Genomic DNA, 20150 nt, shown 5'->3' with positions numbered 1-20150 from the left:
AATCGATTAAACCGTCTCCGTGTTGGCAGCACTGGCCATGATTAATTTTGAATTTGGTTACAATTTGACCACGCGATAAGAGTTTGGATCATATCTGATGAAGCGATATGCTATTGGTTCCTCTCTGACTAGGGGATAAGGGTTTGGGGGACGCTGTTGCCTCTCTCTCCAACGCTACACGTGCACACAAATTTTCACTTTAGAATCAAAACCACATCGGTTAAAATGGCTTATTTTGAGCATGTTTCCTCTTTGGTGGAATGTCTCAAGTGAGCTTTACCATTCGATACCATACAACCCAAAATTCCGCACTATGCTTTTTTCTTCGCCGGAATGATCTGACGCCTCGACTATGAACCTTCATCGCGGCGTTTATAGGAACAGAAGTACCATATTGTGTAACCTCGACTTTGGACCTAAGATACAAGGGTTAAACAGACGTCGGTACATTGCTGCAAGAGGAGCTTACAGAGAGGAGTGGGCAAGTGCGATTTTAGGTCGTAAGAGACTGTCCTTTAGAGTTCAAATTACCGTGGCAGAAGGTGCGGCTTGGGACAGCTGCAACAATATCCCATTACGACAGAGAGGGGAGCGAGCGGGGAAGGGTGGGGGGGGGGGAAGGGTTAGGAAGGTGGGGAGCCATAAGCTGATTAACAATTTTCATCATTCATCGCCACTTTGTCCATCCTCACCCATTATTACTGTTGTCACTCTATTATCTCTCGTTCAGTCTCTGTAGTGGCCTGGTCTACCCCTCACCTTTCATCACTCTTCCCTTCCTCTCTCTCTCTCTCTACAGATACAGTAGATGTGCTCTCTACAGATACAGTAGATGTGCACTACACGGATACAACATATTGCAGATCATATAAATATGCTGAAGTTAAAGTTATATAACAATAAATGAGGTACCTGCTGGTACTCTGGTCGACTCAATTTATCAATAAAGATTAACATATATACTTTGCACATATGTACACTGTACAAATACTAAATGAACATTAGAAACAAATGCTATGCATATAAACTTTATCCGTAAATAATTAATGAAGCTAATATTGGCAGACGACACTACACTAGCATTCCTCTACAATACGTCGCTGTTACAAGACAAGTTCCCTGGTGTACACAGGGTTGTATGTGTTGCTGTATGACTGGTTGTACGGCACTGCACGTAAGTAATTATTTCCCCGGGCGTCCTCACGCTCGTTCCTCCGTGCTGTTCTTCACCACCAACTGAACTGTGCAAGTCTCATTTCACTATCTTCATTCCCCCCCTTCCCCAACTAAAAAAAGCGCGAGGCACTTTATAAAACTTAAGAAAAACTTTCACGTTCAACTCAGAAGTTTGTGAATTAGTCTCATCTGCTTTTGTACTGCAATTGTCTGTTTACCTTTGCCCACATTTCTAACTTAAGACAAATGCACACAGCCCACAAAAAAAGATATTAAAAATAGTAATAATATTACAAATCAGACGAGACCACTCTGTACTCTACGCTCACCACCAACTGGTTAAAATTATAAAATTCTCTCTTGGTAGACAAGTGAGTGAACACCCTAACATTCTCACCACTGACGTACAACAGTGGTGAAAATGATTAGGGTGTTCTTTTTATGATTATTCTGATTATTCTTCTACAGGAAGAATAATCAGCGCCACCAAACATTCAGATTAAACCCGCCGTCTTTTCCACATGTGAATTGTTTCTATTGCAGGGGCTGTCATATATGAAGCGAACTGCCTCCCAGCCTCCGAAATACTAACTCTTTTTGAGTAAATTTTCGTGATTTTGAGTGAACTATCGTTACTCTAAAACAGACAAACTGCACTGTGATACAGAGTGCAGTTTAGAATTCAGAGATTTAAACATTAAAAAATTCAGAATGTCTAAATCACAATGATGTATGGAAGATCCACAACTTATATACTTATAGATTTGTCATCTTATTACTGAAATATTGATAAATGAGAACATAAACCAGCCTAGTTAATAATATTTACCTTACTAAGTGTCATTATAGAACTGAAGTCAATATTGCATTAGGCTGAGATCATTACTCATTGTTTTAGTTTAGAATATATCTAGTTAACACTGTGTTATATAAATTTTGTATAAGGTGATATTACATTATTCTAGATAAGGATGTGCTTACAAGCACATCCCAACTCATATGTATCCTCACTTTCTCTTAGATACTATATAATACACTTCATGCATTATCAATGTAGTTCGCAGGAACCAGGATCTAACAAACACAAACTAACGCATACAAAAAAAGAAGGCTACCAACTTTCTAGAAAAGGAATAAATAATGTTCATCTACCAAGACCATCTTGAGCAGCGGCAGTCCTGAAGAGGTAAGACCTCCCTCACTAGAACTCCCATCTTCAGTTGATTAGGGCAAATTTTCTAACAGTGGTTTGTTTGTTGCTGTCATTGCATATAAAATGTTATTGCCCCCCCAAAAAAATATCTTTACATAAGGCTGATCATCTTCAACTCCTATAGTTGCAATCTTCTAATCTTCTCACAGTCTGTCTTCCCAAATCCACTTACAAGAAATTCCAAATCCGCCATGAAAGAAATAAAAAATCCGCCAACATGTAACAGTTAGCTGTTACATAGCCTACAATACATGCAATATAGTCTAGCTTACACTACATGCTGTATAGTCTATCCTACACAGCATTAAATAGTCTCGCTCTACACTGCATGCAATACACTCTAGCCTACAGTGCATGCAACAGTCTATCCTACGCTACATGCAATAGTCCTGCAAACACTACATGCAATATAGTCTAGCCTGTACTGCATTCAATATAGTCTACTCTGTACTACATGCAATATAGTCTAGCCTGTACACTCAATATAGTCTAGCCTGTACTGCATGCAATATAGTCTTGCCTGTACTGCATGCAATATAGTCTTGCCTGTACTGCATACAATATAGTCTAGCCTGTACTACATGCAATATAGTCTAGCCTGTACTACATGCAATATAGTCTAGCTTGTACTACATGCAATATAGTCTAGCCTGTACTACATGCAATATAGTCTAGCCTGTACTACATGCAATATAGTCTAGCCTGTACTACATGCAATATAGTCTAGCCTGTACTATATGCAATATAGTCTAGCCTGTACTGCATGCAATATAGTCTTGCCTGTACTGCATACAATATAGTCTAGCCTGTACTACATGCAATAGTCTAGCCTGTACTACATGCAATATAGTCTAGCCTGCACTGCATGGAATATAGTCTAGTCTGCACTACATACAGGCTAGACTATATATATATATATATATATATATATATATATAATAGGGGGTACCACCTCTGGTGCAATTGTAGGGACCCACAGCCTCGAAGAAGAAAATAAAGGGTATTCAGAGAAGACCTTGTGAATTCTTACTGAACACTTTAATCTTTTCCTCTCCTACCACCCCTATTATTTTTTTTATATATTTTGTTATATATATATATATATATATATATTTTGTTATATATATATATATATATATATATATATATATATATATATATATATATATATATATATATATATATATATATATATATATATATATATATTTGCACTCGAAACGTGCATGATATAATAGTATGATATAATTTATATAACCCCCTACAGATTACCTTAAAAAATAAATTACAAATACACGAATTTATGAAACTATATATCAGCAAACAATACTGATTAATTAATAAGTATAAAAATAAATCAATAAATTCAGATATATACACACACAAATAAGAAAATAACACTCACATCCACTGGTCTCCTCCCCCTTCCCCACTTTATCCTCTCTCCATTGCCTTGGGAACAGTTAAACAAATGGCAGAGCTGGACTCAGTCTCGAAGACACGAGTGCTTTCTTGACCTCTTAGTATCCTGGTGTCTGATCAACCCGGGGGAGAATGCCGGTATATATATATATATCCACCACCACCTTAGCCTAATCTAGCCTAACAGCTGCTTGGGGGCGGGGGAGGTGAACACCTGTTTTGAGAATCATCTCATTATTTAGCGAAATTAAATCAGAATATATTTTTGGCCTCTTGTATTATTTGTCTATGGGTATGGGAGATTAGGGTGTGATTATTTTATTCTGACAACTTGTGTTTCTCACATTAAGATCGGCTAGGTCTATGTGTTTCCAAACAGCCTCAGAACTGAAACATTGGCTCATATATATACGTTTGTGGTAGAACATTTATAACATCTATTGACAGATTATAATAATAATCCCACCGTAACGGTTCGCCTGAGAATGGTTATGGTATACTTACCCGCCGTGTTTCTCTTTGTAGCTCCCATGATGGTCCCTTTTTGCCGAAAATTCATTGAATCGTCGATATTTTCTTTGGTGGCGAAAACAGAAGTGTAAACACAAACATTGAGTGGAGGGTAGGGAGCCCCTGGTGGAGGGCAGGGAGTCCCGGGTGGAGGGCAGGGAGCCCCGGGTGGAGGGCAGGGAGCCCCTGGTGGAGGGCAGGGAGTCCCGGGTGGAGGGCAGGGAGCCCCGGGTGGAGGGCAGGGAGCCCCTGGTGGAGGGCAGGGAGCCCCGGGTGGAGGGCAGGGAGCCCCGGGTGGAGGGCAGGGAGCCCCTGGTGGAGGGCAGGGAGTCCCGGGTGGAGGGCAGGGAGCCCCGGGTGGAGGGCAGGGAGCCTCTGGTGGAGGGCAGGGAGCCCCGGGTGGAGGGCAGGGAGCCTCTGGTGGAGGGCAGGGAGCCCCGGGTGGAGGGCAGGGAGCCCGGGTGGAGGGCAGGGAGCCTCTGGTGGAGGCTAGGGAGCCCGGATGGAGGGCAGGGAGCCCGGATGGAGGGCAGGGAGCCCCTGGTGGATGGCAGGGAGCCCCGGATGGAGGGCAGGGAGCCCGCGGTGGAGGACAGGGAGCCTGGGTGGAGGACAGGGAACCTGGGTGGAGGGCAGGGAGCCCCGGGTGGAGGGCAGGGAGCCCCTGGTGGAGGGCAGGGAGCACCTGGTGGAGGGCTGGGAGCCTGGGTGGAGGGCAGGGAGCCCCTGGTGGAGGGCAGGGAGCCCCTGGTGGATGGCAGGGAGCCCCGGATGGAGGGCAGGGAGCACCGGAGTGGAGGGCAAGGAGCCCCGGGTGGAGGGCAAGGAGCCTGGGTGGAGGGCAGAGAGCCCCTGGTGGAGGGCAGGGAGCCCCTGGTGGAGGGCAGGGAGCCCCTGGTGGAGGGCTGGGAGCCTGGGTGGAGGGCAGGGAGCCCCTGGTGGAGGGCAGGGAGCCCCTGGTGGAGGGCAGGGAGCCTGGGTGGAGGGCAGGGAGCCCCTGGTGGAGGGCAGGGAGCCTGGGTGGAGGGCAGGGAGCCCCTGGTGGAGGGCAGGGAGCCCAGGAGTGGCCGACCAAACACCACAACACGCCACGCCACGTGGAGAGTCTGGCAAATATTTTGCTTCTGTATTTTCTTTTGGTGTAAGGTTAAAGCCACTGCCCCGCCAAACGAATATAAACTGTTCTCGATTTTCTTTCCCCCTCTTCTCGAGTTTGAACAATTGTGGTGAGCACTCGCTTTCGAGATCTTTAATTGGACAATGATGTCAAACACCCAACCCGGAGCCAGCCGGGGGCAGTTACACAACAACATTGCCAACTGCAGTACCCACGAGCCCAGTTTATGTTATGTTTAGGCACTCTTTTAAAAATTGTAACCAGTGTTATGACGCCTTAAATATCAACTCTCTTGATGAGAAAATCCTCTTGAATTCTAATGAGATTGATTATAATTACCTATATTATATCCCGTTGCACCCTAGACTTGGTATCACTGCCACCTCTGTTTTGAATCCACACACAGGCTTTGGCCCCATCGGCGTAAAGTGGGGAAAAAAGCGTCATTTTTAAAGCAATTTTTTCGTACAGAAAGTGCTGAAAATCACAGCCAGTGAAGCCCGGAACACCTGCAACCATGACTCTGGAATACTAGCGAAAAAACGCACACAGTGTAACCTAAAGATTTTGTTTATTCGTCTTGTATTCCCATATTTATCCACGCATGAGAGCCATGAACGTTGAATTAGTCAACATCAGCAACAGAGGCGGCCATACGCCAGTAATAAAGGTGGCGGGTATCGTCTTGAGGCAAAGGATTTTTTTTTTTACTAACATACTTGTGTAAATCCGTGTGTATGAGGCTACTCTACACTGTATGGGTTACATAGTACAACTGGTTTCGTTCTCGATTCACAGGTTGGCTTCGTTTTTGACTTACAATCACGGACCCCGGGTTCGATTCCCGGGCAGGACAAATTACTGGGCATGTTTCCGTTCATCTAATGGCTCTGTTCGCCTTGCAGTAAATACGTTCCCCCTGGAGTTTGTCAAGAGCTGTGGAGTTGCATCCTGGAAAGGGTCAGTAAGTCGACCTTTGGGGAGGACCTCAATACAAGCTTAACATAAATACATACACAGGCTGCCTGTCCCCGGCAAAACGAATTGTTAATATGTGTTAACAGAAGTATATGATTTCAGAGAAGTTGACTGTAATCTTAAATTGTCTATGAGCAGCCTGAGAACAATGATACACAAAAAGTTTCAACAAAACCTTTATCCTGCAAGAATCACATATTTTTAGACCTAATAAATTCAGTAGATTCTTAGATGCTACCACTGCTCAGTTTATTCTCGGTTATACCTATCTCTGGGAGTTTACATCACTGTGATTATACATTTAAACAAATGTAAACTTTCAGAAAACTATTTGTACACCCTGTTTGCATTATTATTTAATAGAACGTGTACAAATTCGAGAATTTTTAAAAATAGCCCTAACACAAAATTATGTAAGGTTCATTACTATGCAAGTGAAAGTTGTATATAACTAAGGTGTATGTTCCCAAGTGTAATTAGTAAATAAGGGACCACCATTTCAATTTTGTGGGGGGTAAGTAGTGGAAAGGTATCAGTCACGTAGATAGTTCAGATTCTGAAACCATTAAGTAAAGCAATTTGCATTTGTGGGGAACTAGATGCCTCAAGTTTGTCTATCATACACCCAACACCCATCCAGTGGGTCCGGTGGAAAGGTTACTCACGGGCATGCACTACCTACCATAGTCAAACTTGGCTTTAGGATACTTAGATAAGATTCCTAGTAGCATATATAATTATAAATTAAGAATATATATTTTAAATAAATTAAACATTTCTTAAACGTTTTAACGTGAGCTGTCTCTATATTCTGGAAGTTTTGCTGACCCTGTTTACATTTGGTTAGTCTTACATCAAACACATACTTACAACCGAGTTTAATGCGAGCAGTAATAAAAAAATTAAGTGGTCAGTTTATTAGATGATCTATAGATATGTGACTCTTCTTCCATGGTAGTATGAAGGTATATCGAATGACTAGTACAGACTCACCTTATCTCAGATTTATGAAATTGTGTTAGAATTCTTGGTGTATTATTGTTTTCGGGTTGTTTATAGGCAATTTACGATGTAGTCAACTCTTTCTCTGAGGGGGATACTCTTTGACTAACTCATCAGCTGTATCGTGCATTCGGAGGCCAACAAGTGATGGAAAAGTGATTTTATTTCATTTCCGCATGAAATGAAATGACTTGATATGACAAATATTTAGATATCATAAAACCCAAATATGTAGATATGATAGAGCCCAAATATGTAGATAGCACATATATATGTACTATCATAGATTCAATATACATCATAGAGTGAAACTGAGAAAACAAAGCTGCAGAAAAAAAACATTTGAGAGCTCTCTTTTTGCAGAGTGGTAGACAGCTGGAACAAGTTGAGTAAGAAGGCGATGGATGCTAAAATCGTCAGCAGTTTCAAAGAGTCAGAGCCCAACACCTTGGGCTGGACGGTAGAGCGACGGTCTCGCTTCATCCAGGTCGGCGTTCAATCCCCGACCGTCCAAGTGGTTGGGCACCATTCCTTTCCCCCTCCCGCCAAACACACACCGAAACTACAACGTTGGTACAACGTTCGAGCAAGTTTTAACACCTACTAACCAGTTATAACAACCAATATAGCTAGTTGTAACAACGTTCTAATACGTCATAAACACGTTAAGCCAAGGTGTAACAACTTTATTACAAGTTGTAACTAGCTGAAAATAGAGACGGTTTCGGTTTGTGTTTCCAGGGCTGTCCCCATCCCAAATCCTTATCCTGACCCCTTCCAGGTGCAAAATACTCGTAATGGTTACAAGCTTTATCATGACAGTTCCCTTCCCCCCTTTCAAAGCGTCATATAATAATTAATAATTCTACCTACATATTAATAATAATATGACAGACTACTAGGAAGACAGAACACCACGAGCGTAGCTCAACCCCCGCAAGCACAACTAGGTGAAAATTGAAAAAAGAACAGAGGTTTGCTACAACACTAGTGCCAGAACTAAGAGGGTTAAGCCATGGATAGGGTAATGGAACTAGATCTCACAACCCTAGAGGATTGAAGAAACTGAGGGGAATTGACAAGTTGGACAAGGACAGCCTTTAAACTGAGAGTAAGTAGGACAAGCTGCATAAGTAGAAGCTGGAAACATAAATGAATCAAGGAAATATTCTTACCCAGGCTGTACGGATGCACTTAAAATAGAAGCCGTGCACCTTCATCCAAAAATTTAAGGCTAATTTCGACAAAGAATTCGATTTATAATATATTTAATTTATAACGTAATAGGTACAATAAGCCTAATAGATAGGGCATAAAGAGCCAAACCGAACTCCTCCGAGAAAAAAAAAAGTAGGCAAGTACTCCAAAGTTGGAGCCAGCTGTCCTAGACATAAACACCCAAGAAACTCCACATCCTACACAGTTTACAATTATATTAGCTCATCCAAAACTACACACATGTACTTATATTTAGAGCAATTAAACAAAAACAAACCTAGAGATCTTCATTTAGGGATGATGGTTGTTCCGGCATGAATAACTATTACCAGTGGGGAGGGCTTGTGTGTGAGACCAGCGGCCATCTAGTGGTAACTGTGCCGTCTCGACCATTGTAGCCTCGTGTACCGTCTCCTGTAGTTCCACCCTCGCTCCACACACCTTGCTCAGCTATTACGAATAAAATGGCTAATTCTGGACAGCAGTTTGCGGAGGCACAGCTTAAAAAGTATGGATGGAAGGAAGGTAATGATGACGTTAATATTAACTTTATTGGTGTTCATTTAGGGGCAACAACAACCCTGGGAATTTATTGGTGTACAGTCGGGTTCGTTCTCGACTCGCAATCGGTAATTCAGGGTTCGGATCCCTAGCGGGATAAATGGTATGGCTTGTTTCCTATCACCTAATGACTTGTTCACCTAGCAGTAAATAGCACCCCAGGAGTTAGCATTTTTTGTTAGCTGGGGAGGGTCGGTAGTTCGACCTCTTGGGGGCCATCTCGACTCAAGCCAGCATGTTCAAATACACTGGTTACCTGTCCCCCTGACAAAATTAATTGTTATTATATATGTTGTTGTTGTTGTTGATTTAGGGGTGACGACGATCGTGGGGTCGGATGCGCCCTGGCGTACCTGTGATGGGTGAATCGCGAAGCCTGGAAGGGTGGAATGCCAAGCCAAATTGCGAAACGAGTGACGCCAATCACTAGAAACTAATATGCCATATGGTAAATAAATGCACAGATGGGCAGATGATTGGGGAGCCCCAGGAGTCCCTCAGGGTGACAAGCACCGGCCCCGCTCCACACAGAGAACACCAGGTAGCAAAACCAAAACTCGGCCCCCATCTAAAACGCAAAAGGGCAAAAGCCAGCCATATGAGGGCCGACACTATTGTTGCTGAATGGTTAGACACTGATTCATATTTATACAGGTCGTAAGAAGTTGTTGTTGTTACAGATTCAGCTACTCGGAACAAGTTCCAAGTAGCATGGGCTATGGTGAGCCTGTAACCCTGGTCGTAAGGAGCATACTTACGACCTATATAAATGCCTACTAGTACTAAGGAGCTGCACTACCTTAGGACAGGTTCATGAAAGGCAAAAAATTGTATGAAAAGTCAATAATTAAGACCATAAAAATTAATAATATGAGTACATATGAACATAAATGTAAAGTAATTTCAAGGATACCAGTACTGTACTGAGGAATATTTTGGCTGTATGCACACTTAGAAAACCCACACCTACCCTGAGCATTCTAGAGTCTGGCCCAAGAGTTACAGTTATTCAGTGCACACTCACTCGTCAACCTTTCTAGTCAGTTTTTTCACACATTTGTTATAATTATGCATATGCAGTATGATCAAAGTAAGCAATGAATACATAATATCTATTGAAAATTAGTGAATATATATTATTAAAAAAAATGAAATTGAGAAGACATACATGAGCCCACATCATTGTTAGGTTATCATCATAGTTATTTGGTGCTTATTTTGACAATACAGTATTATATTGTATGCATGCATAATTATACCAATACATGTGAACAAATTAAGAGGAAAGTGATTAGTTAAAGTGAATTTGTATCGTTTCAAATTAACTATTTCCCTTTAGATACTTGCCAATGGCATGCTGCCTTATTTGGATACATTATAACATTAAATAAGGTAACAGTATACAGTACTGAAATATTGTATATTTAACCTTTAAGTGGTAAAAAGTGTATTATTAGTGTTATCCTGTATGTTTTTGGAAAGGTTAGAACCTTATTCATGCATTAAACTATTTGGATTCTCTGACTAAACCAGGATAGTCATTGTGTAGACTGATATTTTACATACTGGCTGTTTCATCCAGAAGTTTTAATTTTGTACTGTATTTTATATATATCAAATCTAAGTCAAGTACTGTAATAGGTTAATAAGGTTAGATGAGCCCTAAAAATCAAGACACACCATACCATTCTGTAAAAATTAACCTGTGTATAACTACTTGACCAATGTACAGTATTCTGCTCCAGAACTGCAAAAGCAATTAGAAAAGGAAAATTGGGTATGGTACTAATTGACAATGTTCAGCACTGCCAGGTTTTAAATAGGCCTTTGTACTACAGTACAATAAATTAAATAAGTTAAAGCAAAGAACCTAACACAACCAAAATTTGTACATAAGCTCCCTCTAAAAAACTGAAGACGTCTTGGTGGTAATAGTGTCCACAGCTACTCTCGCTGACTGGTGATAGCACTCGATTTTATTTTTATAGAAGTTTTATGATTTAGTATCACAAGGGGTGTAAATGGGTTAGTGGGTGAGGGTAGATTAGTAACGAATTTATCTTTAAAAAAAATAAAGAATAAATAAAAATCGGCTTTAAAACAATATCTATGCATTAATCTTCATGGAGAAATCATCAGAAAAAGTATTTGGAGTATAATACTGCACAATTTGGATACAAGTTCATGGCATACTGTATTACAGAATCAGAATGCTTGTATGAACAGATTCATATTTGAACCTATCTGTTGCAACCAGATAGGTTCCAATATGAAAATTTTTGTTCACACTCTTATGCCCCACATCAGATCATTGCCTCAAAATTATTTTCATTCATATATCATGCCATTGTGATTTAATTGCAGAATAAACTTACTTACTTATTAAAAACATGCCGACACAATTACAAGGTACATTTATGAATCAGGAAAAGGTCTGGGGCGAGAGGAGAGAGGTATGACATCAGCTTTGAAACCGAAGTTAAAGTTTGACAATGCTGGTCTTGGCCATGATATTGCAAAAGATTTCAAGTTCCACTGGTGGGATCATGTGTTTAACAAGGCTGCAGAGAACATCTCGGTTGATAAATCCCCAGTAAGTATCTTAATGTGAGTTTAAATCAGTGTATTTCGTCTTTAATTCTGTAGGGGAGAACTGGTAAAGTTTCCACCATAACATTTTTAACTCTAGAGGTCACGGTTTTGGACAAATTAGGTGTGTCCATAGTAGAAACAATTAGAAGTTATATTTTGCCTGTAACCTAAGGACTTTATCAAATCTTATTTAATAAAGTCCATACGGGCAAAATGCATTTTCAGTAAGGTCTACTGATCAACTTTGTGTTTCTGAACATTGTTTTCAGCGCTTAGGTTTCTGTTCAACAACTTGTACAAATTGTGGAGAAAGCTCTTTAGAAAAAATCTCTGAATACTGTACTGCATTCATGAATCTAGAGAAACCATATAAGCTAAGCTAGATAAAATTGGACTATAGTTGGTGGTTCCAAGTTGTACTGGTGTAGCATAAAGTCTGTGTGTCTTGTGAAGTTTGAGTACAGTGTTGAAAACTGTGTTGGTCGGGTGGTATGGGTGAATGTTTGACCAATAAAAAGGGGAATGAGCCATAGATGCGTAATGTTATTGTGTGTTCCATATCTTAACATCTTTGTCAATGGAGTGGTGTGAGGTGGAGTAATTGTGTAATATATATGAATCATGATGGAATGGAATGAATGTACACATTTTCTACACAAACACTTACCAAATTTTATTTAATTTTATTTTATTGCCAAAGCACTTTGTAGAATTGTTTAGCAAATAAAGTTAGTGATATTTCAGTCTCCAACACCTGAAAAGTTCAAAGAAGGTAATTCACTAAATTGCATGTCTATAATTCCATATAACCCTATGCCACCCTACTTTGAATGTAAAATGATAAGCATACATTATAATTTTTACATGTTTTCTCATTCAAATCTCAAAAATAAGTACATAATCAAGATTTATCTTATTTTAGTATAACATGTGATGCTGTTATAAATTATTCTTTAAGACATTTTAGATAAAATTTAATAAAACCTTACTCTTGTCTTCTCTTGAAATGGATAGGAATTTTAGAAAGCTAGTGTTATCTAATTATTTTGGCTAAATAAACTATCATTAATATATTTCTTCTTGCAGGATGGATCAGTGCAGCTTACAAAAAAGGAAGAATTACATGTTAGTAAGAAGAAACCATCGAGGATAGATCATAAAGCCACATTTTATGGGGGCTTTGTAAAGGTAAATTAAAACTTGCAAAACCAGATGCGGGTAAACTGGTATCTGTTTTAGAAAACAGCACAGTAGACTTGTCACTTGGATTGGTCAGGAACCCTGTTCAATACAGCGTCCCTTTTTAAGTCTTGTGTGCGTGTAATTAGCTACTTGTGGTAACTGGAGTAGAATTGTGCTTGTGATGTCCTCTTTTTTTTTTTCTCTCTCTCTCTCTCTGTCTCTCTCTCTCTCTCTCTCTCTCTCTCTCTCTCTCTCTCTCTCTCTCTCTCTCTCTCTCTCTCTCTCTCTCTCTCTCCAGTTTACAATTATTCTGGCACATAATATCTTATCATAAAAAGTCCAAGTCTAACATGTATAAATTCCTTGTGGCAAAAAGAACACTTTTTCCACCATTATATTCTAACTGGAATTGTTTGATTCCCACAAGGATGTACAGAGGAAACTCGGGTGACGAGTAGCCCCATCTATGAGCATTTCAGGTAACGACCAAGCCACTTGTAGAAAATTTGTCTTGATTGACAAGATTCCGCTCGGTTAACGAGAAAACCACGTGGTGCTTCCTAGCGTTCCCGCTGGTTCTCGGACGCCTCTGATGACAGTGTTGTTGTTGTTTCCCAAGACAAGCTTTTCACATGACGAGCTTGGTGTCGTAACGGATTAAATTCGTTAACCGAGACACCACTGTATATTTCTTTAAATATATTTAGGTACTGTATATTTTTACAGCCTCCTACAGTTCAATGTTACATAACATGGCTACCACACAAATAATAATTCAGTTTCTAACCACTTGGGGTCATCTCTTGGGATATTGGGAAGATGGAATCATTCTTTGGGGTAATATTTATAACCAGTGGCTCTACAACATTTCTTAAAAACACTTTAAATGTGCTGGTGTATTCCTGTGCAGCAACAAAAGTTACTTCAGGCTTTCCATGGCACCTATCTTTTACTTAAGTCAATATATTATGAGTGGTATTGCACTATGACACTCTCTCCTAGTATCACATAAATCAATAAATATCAACAGTCGTACAAAATGGTGCACATTATTTTTGTCTGTGAAGCCTAATGTTTCCACTGCTTTTGACTCTTGAAATTTCAGGTGCTTATGGTATATGCAGGCCTCATCACCAGCTATGAGTTATCTGTACCTATATCATTATCTGTCATTATTTACTTAGTATTACAAATGAAGTCATGAACTGTTTCATTATCAGTGGTCTTATCTTTATGCAAATTAAAATGTCAGTTACCTGTGTTAATAACACTTGTTTCACTGCTGTGTTGCACTATTTTGATATTTCACTTCAGTTACAGGCGCCTTCATAGTGACTTGGGTTCATCTTATGACTTTCTGCTATGGCAAAATTTTGTAGGTATATGGCAGTACATTTTCCCTAGTAAAATAATGTATATGATGACAGAACACCCTGAAACTGAGCCACCTAGGGAACACTGAGATAAGATATAGTCCACTACCCAAAGAAGAAGGCATCAGCTTTAATAGAGGCCACTGGATATCACTACTAGTACTGTAGACAGCTAAGTTTGCTGTTACGTTAGTAGTTAGATCTACTTTATCAGAAAAATTTAACACCACACCAACTTTCATGATTTTTTGCATCTATCTTCACCTACATAAGTGAAAAATTTGAAGATTCATAAGTAACCATGCATCTTAACACTGTATTGTGCATTGTTTTGGTGTGCACATCATGGGCCACAGCCAGCTGTATTGCCAGAGGTCTCCCATACTTTCTTCTGTATTATGTTTAGAACGTACTGAACCAAATCTTGTAAAATTAGTATGATACTCTATAGGTTTTGTTTCTAGACATTATTTAAAACTATTTATCGCATTATGGGTGGTTAACCCATTGTTGTAAGTTTTAGAAACTTTCTTTTTCACTTTCACAACCATTTTGTAAAACAATATACCACCCAATATTTTTGGTGAGACTTTTTAGTCTCTAGTCCTTTAAAAACTGTGGAAATAATTTTAACAACAGCTGATATTATGCTTTTCTTATTCCAAGGACTTTCAAGTGTTTTAACTGTTATTAAGAGTTAACATATATATTGTACAGAATAATTCAAAGTGCAGGCACTGTAACATCATTTAATATTTGATCTTTTGGCAACATGTCAAAGCCATAAACATGAAAATACTTGCTAACAAATTAGGATAGCAAAAGGCTTCATTTAAACTGTAGGAGGATTAATTTTGTTATATTTTACTCAGGGTGGCACACTAGTTGGAGCTAAGGAAGAGAGAGACTGTTCAGAAAGTGAAGAGTCTGAAGAAGAGCGAGACATGTCACTTCGACTGACAGATGAGGAACTATTCAAGATCTGTGGTGGACGAACAGCCCACAAGTAAGAAAATATCTAGTTTATATAACTTCATATTAATAGTAATGTACAATACTTTGAAATTTTACAAATTTAAAATAGAATCACATATTTGCTTTCCCCCTAACAAAATTGTTGCACAACTAATAATGTAATGTTTTAAGATCTTATTAGTAACTGTTATGGATAATATTAATAATTAAGCACCCTGGCTCAGCACTACATTTTATTGCATTTCATTGCAAATAAATATTTATCCAGATTGGTTCGTCTGTAATGATCCTCAGAGGTCCCAACCCCTCCTCCAACCATACTGTATAACAGTGGTGTTTATGGAAAAATATAATTTTACGCATATAAAATACCACAATTTGGACGTACAGTATATCCTATTTTTGTTATATAGGTGGCTACAATTGCCATCATGTCAGACACATGGATTGGAAGTTGTATACTTATCCTCGACCAGGTCACCTCGTTGCTGGACTGGTCAACCAGGCTGTTGGACGTGACTCCTCACAGCCTGACGTATGAATCATAGCCTGGTTGATCAGGTATCCTTTGGAGGTGCTTATCAAGCTCTCTATTGAACCCTGCGAGGAGTTGGCCAGTTATGCCCCTTATGTGTAGTGGAAGCGTAAACACATTTTATGCCAAGTTTCAAAACATGTTAGTGAATTTCAGAGTTGTAGTGTAGTTATAGTAAAAAGTGGAAAATGTTAACTTTTGAATGTCTTTGGAACATATTCCTTTTTTTTTTCCATATACAGTATTTATTTGTGAATACCTGGAGCACACCTAACAGCAGTTTCGGGAATTCGTCTTCTCCCCGAGCCCGGCCTGGGGTCAAGCACTACTTGTGATAACTTGATCCAACAGGCTGTTGCTTGGAGCAGCCCATAGACCCATATATCAGATTGGTCTAGCACTTCTTGCAAGAACTTATCTAAATGCTTTTTGAAGATATCAGTTTTACAGGAACATAACCACCCTCTCCTACAAATCACTTTTATGTAATCTTATCGGAGGATTGGTTGGATAATTCCTGGATTGTTTGAACAGTTTGTGTTCAGTGCAAATTGTTCAACGTAATCAACAAATGTTTGTTTCATCGAAAATCATTTGCCTAAGCCGCCATCAGGTCATGGCTGCTATAACAGCCAACCTAATAAAATTTAGTGTTGGTGAAAGGTAGGTTATGATGGATATATACTTGGATGTGCTTCAGAGTTATGTTTATATTTACCCAGACTATTTTTTTTTATTAAGATAAGCAACAAACCTGTAGTACAGTATATGTATTACATAAGGCCTCTCAAAACTTTTGTTTTTCATCTGGGGAGTTTGCCAGGGGTCTGATAGTTTGAACAAAATCCCCTATGCAACAAATCTGCTATGCCACATGTAATTCATTTGACCGAGTTTGCACTGTATTTATAGTTGCATATTTATATTTAAAGTACAAAATGTTTAATATTTTTCAAATCCCTTTGTGTGTTTAGGGGTGCTCGGCATGGGTTGACAATGACAGCAAAGCTCGCAAGGGTGGAGGAACAAGAACGTATATTGATGCAGAAGTGGAGCACACCAGCTGAGCAGCTGCCAGAGGAACCATGTGAAGCAGAAACACTAGAGAAAAAGCAAAGGAAAAAAAAGAGACAACATCTAGATGTTAAGGAGCTTAACAAGACGAACATTGAAGATGAAGGGCCACACAATTCTATTAAAGACTTAAAAAATGGCAAAACCAGTAATAAAAGGAGAAAGATTCAGAGAAAAGATAACACAATGGACTCCTTGTTAGAATGTGTTCAAAATACATCTTCTGGTGATAAATGTTCTGAACATACATTAATGTTGAATATTGAGCAAACAAATTTTCATGGCAGTGAAATTAGCTACAAAAGCAAAGAAAAGAAGAGGAAGAAAGACAAGAAAAATATTGCAAGCTTTAGCAATGGTGTTAATGAAATTACAGATAATGGTGTAGAAAACACTGGTGAGACAAATAACACAGAGAAAGAAAATTGTATAGAAGAAAAAGAAAACAGTTGTACTGAAACTGCAGAACAAGAGGAGGAAAATATAATAAAGAAGAAGAAAGATAAGAAGAGAAAGAAACACAAGCATGTGGAAGAGAGTGCGACACAGCAGACAGATTATGGAGTGACAGACACACCACTAAAAAAGAAGAAAAAGAAGAAAAAAGAGAAGAAGTAGAAGAAAAATTAACTTAATTTTCAATATATTTTATTGATATTCAAATTATTTTGAAGTAAATATTTTAAAGCGAGGAAATACTGTTTAAACAAATGTAATATAAAAATTGTACTTACTACTAAGAGTTTCACTTACCTATGTTATTATTATACTGTACTTCATGTTTATGATACCTGACACTACATCATGTGTGTGCAGGCGAAGAGTTGTAAGGTACGGGATTGAAAGCCGTACTCTAAAGTATCGCTAACAACACCCGCTCTTACTTTCTTTTAAATAATGGAAGTGCAGGGGTCTATATAGTAATAATCACCAGTTCTAACTACATGGGACAAGAAATACACCTTGGGGTACAAGTTTACAAAAAGGTTTTTATTTAACAAATACCAGATTTCCTCACACTGATTAGAACGGGGGGGGGGGGGGGGGGGCGGGTGTACGTGGATCCACCACAGGATTGATACAAAGGGGGGGAAAGTTCCTGCTCCCTCTACAACCTGGGCCTTAAGGTCTTTACTCTATTCCACTCTTAGGTCACTACAAAGGGCCTGGGTTTTAACAATACTCTGACCACAATACACAAATGGATACACAAAATAAATGTGGATAACCCCCATGTGACACGCAGCTGAGCACATATACCTGAATTAACACACGCCACTCTTCCTACACAGGGTTTCAAAATCCTTATTTCCACAAATTCCTATCTCTAACTCATAAAGAAAAGGGGAAGCACCGCTATAAACATGTTGAAAATGAAATACAAATAATGCCTATAAATTGTTATAATAACTTCATTTGTAATAGTCACTCTAGTTCAAACTACAGTACTATAGTTTGAACCACATTACTATACCTCTTCTACCAAAGATTCTCTTTATTTTTAATGGGTTTTCCTCAGTTTTTTCTATTTAAATCCCCCCCCCCCCCAAGATCACTATCAACTTTTCTTTTATTCTCATTTACCATTTGTCTCTCATTCATATTCTTTTACCTCTCAAACACTTTTGAGATATGATCACCCTTTCATCACTTAATGTTAACAGCAGTGGGGACCACTGTTCAAATACAGTATTACAGTCTGGTGGTGGGTGAAGCTAGTAGCACTAAGCACCACCACACACAACATACACCTAGCCTCAGGTTTACATCCCAGTATAACATTACACAACACCATCATTTAAACAGGCAAACCTCCAGATATTCCTGTTGCTGCTCTCATGTCTCACATAAGCATCCTCTTCTCAAATAGTTTATTTAAATAAACATAACTGTACTGTTATATAATTTACTCTATACCATTATATTTATGTTTATCCATGTTTGAAACATGTTTTATTATTACATTTGCATAACTCTTTCATTGCATAAATTTGTAAATTTAGTTATGAAAATTTATTCCCCAGAAAACTGCCAACCATTGTCATTCTCCAGATCGTTTCCCACTTTGCATTTTATATTACTCATTACAGTTATTCTATTCATTAATGTTACTTATTCATAAAATATTCATTAATTTTCACTTGTAATCTCACGGTGCATATGCAATAAGAATCACCATCTTTGCTCTTTCAAATTTGATTTTCATACACAAACACCTTGAACTGCATCACCACTCTTCCTTACCAGGAATATCTCTCATTTTCTTTCAATCCTGTTTTATCAATAAATATTCACAATATTTATCCTTACCTTGTGCCATTAATTCTAATTTAAAAATTTCGATTTTTAAATTTTGCAAAGTCCTCACTCGTAAGGTGGATGTTCCCATAGTGGCATCCTGTGTGATATACAGTACAGTATAGGTAATTTTGATTTACTTGAATAATTTTATATAGGCAAATAAGCTTAGTACTTCGTAACTACTTATTAATCTCAACCAGCTAAAGGGGTCAGTGAAGATTGATATATTTTAGGGTATAATAATTAAACTATAACCCAATGGGTACAGCAAGGCTAGTAAGTTGGGTATAAAGAGCTGAAGTCACTTCTCTGTATTTACCGATACATAGGTAAGTACAATGCAGTGGTATAGTGGGGGGAGGGGGAGGCAGTGCATGATGATGGTTTGCATTATATAATGAAGGATGGTGGTGACGTGTGGTTGGATTATGCAGTGCAGAGCGGTGTAGTGAAAATACAGTACAATGTAATGCAATGTAATCTGGTGTAGTGCAAGATTGTGCAGTGTATTGTGATTCAGTGCTATGTACGCTAATGATGCAGTTTGGGTTGCTAATTGCAGAGATATGTGTTGTGGGTCAACCTGGTGTAGTACAGTATATTGTAGTGTTCTTGGTTGTGAAGTACAGATTCATGCAGTGCAAGCAGTGAAATGTATAATAATTACTTGTAGTTGATTCCGATAAATATACCATTTCCACCAGGTGTGCAGTACATGGTAGGGTGGTGTAATGCAATACTGTAGTGTATGGTCGTGCAACATATGGTAGGGTGCTGTATGGTTGTGCAGTACATAGTAGGGTTGTGCAGTACATGGTAGGGTAGTGTGTGGCTGTGTATTACATGGTAGGGTGGTGTATGGGTGTGCAGTACATGGTAGTGTGGTGTATGGTTGTGCAGTACATAGTAAGGTGGTGTATG

The 20150-nt window shown here is 39.0% G+C and overlaps 1 protein-coding gene across 3 annotated transcripts; it reads left to right on the top strand.

The window, feature by feature from the left end:
* Nucleotides 1-8798: 8798 nt before the first annotated feature.
* On the top strand, nt 8799-17664 carry LOC123756795 (G patch domain-containing protein 4). 3 transcript variants are annotated; one of them, XM_045740131.2, is made up of 5 exons: nt 8799-9144; nt 11624-11790; nt 12876-12977; nt 15217-15350; nt 16829-17664. In XM_045740131.2, exons 2-5 carry the CDS (start codon nt 11653-11655, stop codon nt 17544-17546), a joined length of 1092 nt encoding a protein of 363 aa, XP_045596087.1. In that variant the 5' UTR covers nt 8799-9144; nt 11624-11652; the 3' UTR covers nt 17547-17664. The 3 variants fall into 3 exon arrangements, with proteins under 3 accessions (XP_045596087.1, XP_045596086.1, XP_069188014.1); XM_045740130.2 differs by having other exon boundaries at nt 8799-9161; XM_069331913.1 differs by lacking the exon at nt 8799-9144 and adding an exon at nt 9541-9738.
* The last annotated feature ends 2486 nt before the right edge of the window (nt 17665-20150 follow it).

Source organism: Procambarus clarkii, chromosome 26, assembly GCF_040958095.1.
Source record: "Procambarus clarkii isolate CNS0578487 chromosome 26, FALCON_Pclarkii_2.0, whole genome shotgun sequence".
Classification (NCBI taxonomy): domain Eukaryota; kingdom Metazoa; phylum Arthropoda; class Malacostraca; order Decapoda; family Cambaridae; genus Procambarus; species Procambarus clarkii.
The sequence above is the reverse complement of the archived record's forward strand: the minus strand, read 5'-3'. Positions and strand labels throughout refer to the sequence as shown.

Excerpts from the sequence above, each read along its gene's own strand:
- LOC123756795 (XM_069331913.1), top strand. The coding sequence starts at position 9,654 with ATGCACAGATGGGCAGATGATTGGGGAGCCCCAGGAGTCCCTCAGGGT. Across the intron at positions 11,791-12,875 it reads TCTCGGTTGATAAATCCCCA|GATGGATCAGTGCAGCTTAC; the intron begins GTAAGTATCTTA and ends TTCTTCTTGCAG. Across the intron at positions 12,978-15,216 it reads TTTATGGGGGCTTTGTAAAG|GGTGGCACACTAGTTGGAGC; the intron begins GTAAATTAAAAC and ends TATTTTACTCAG.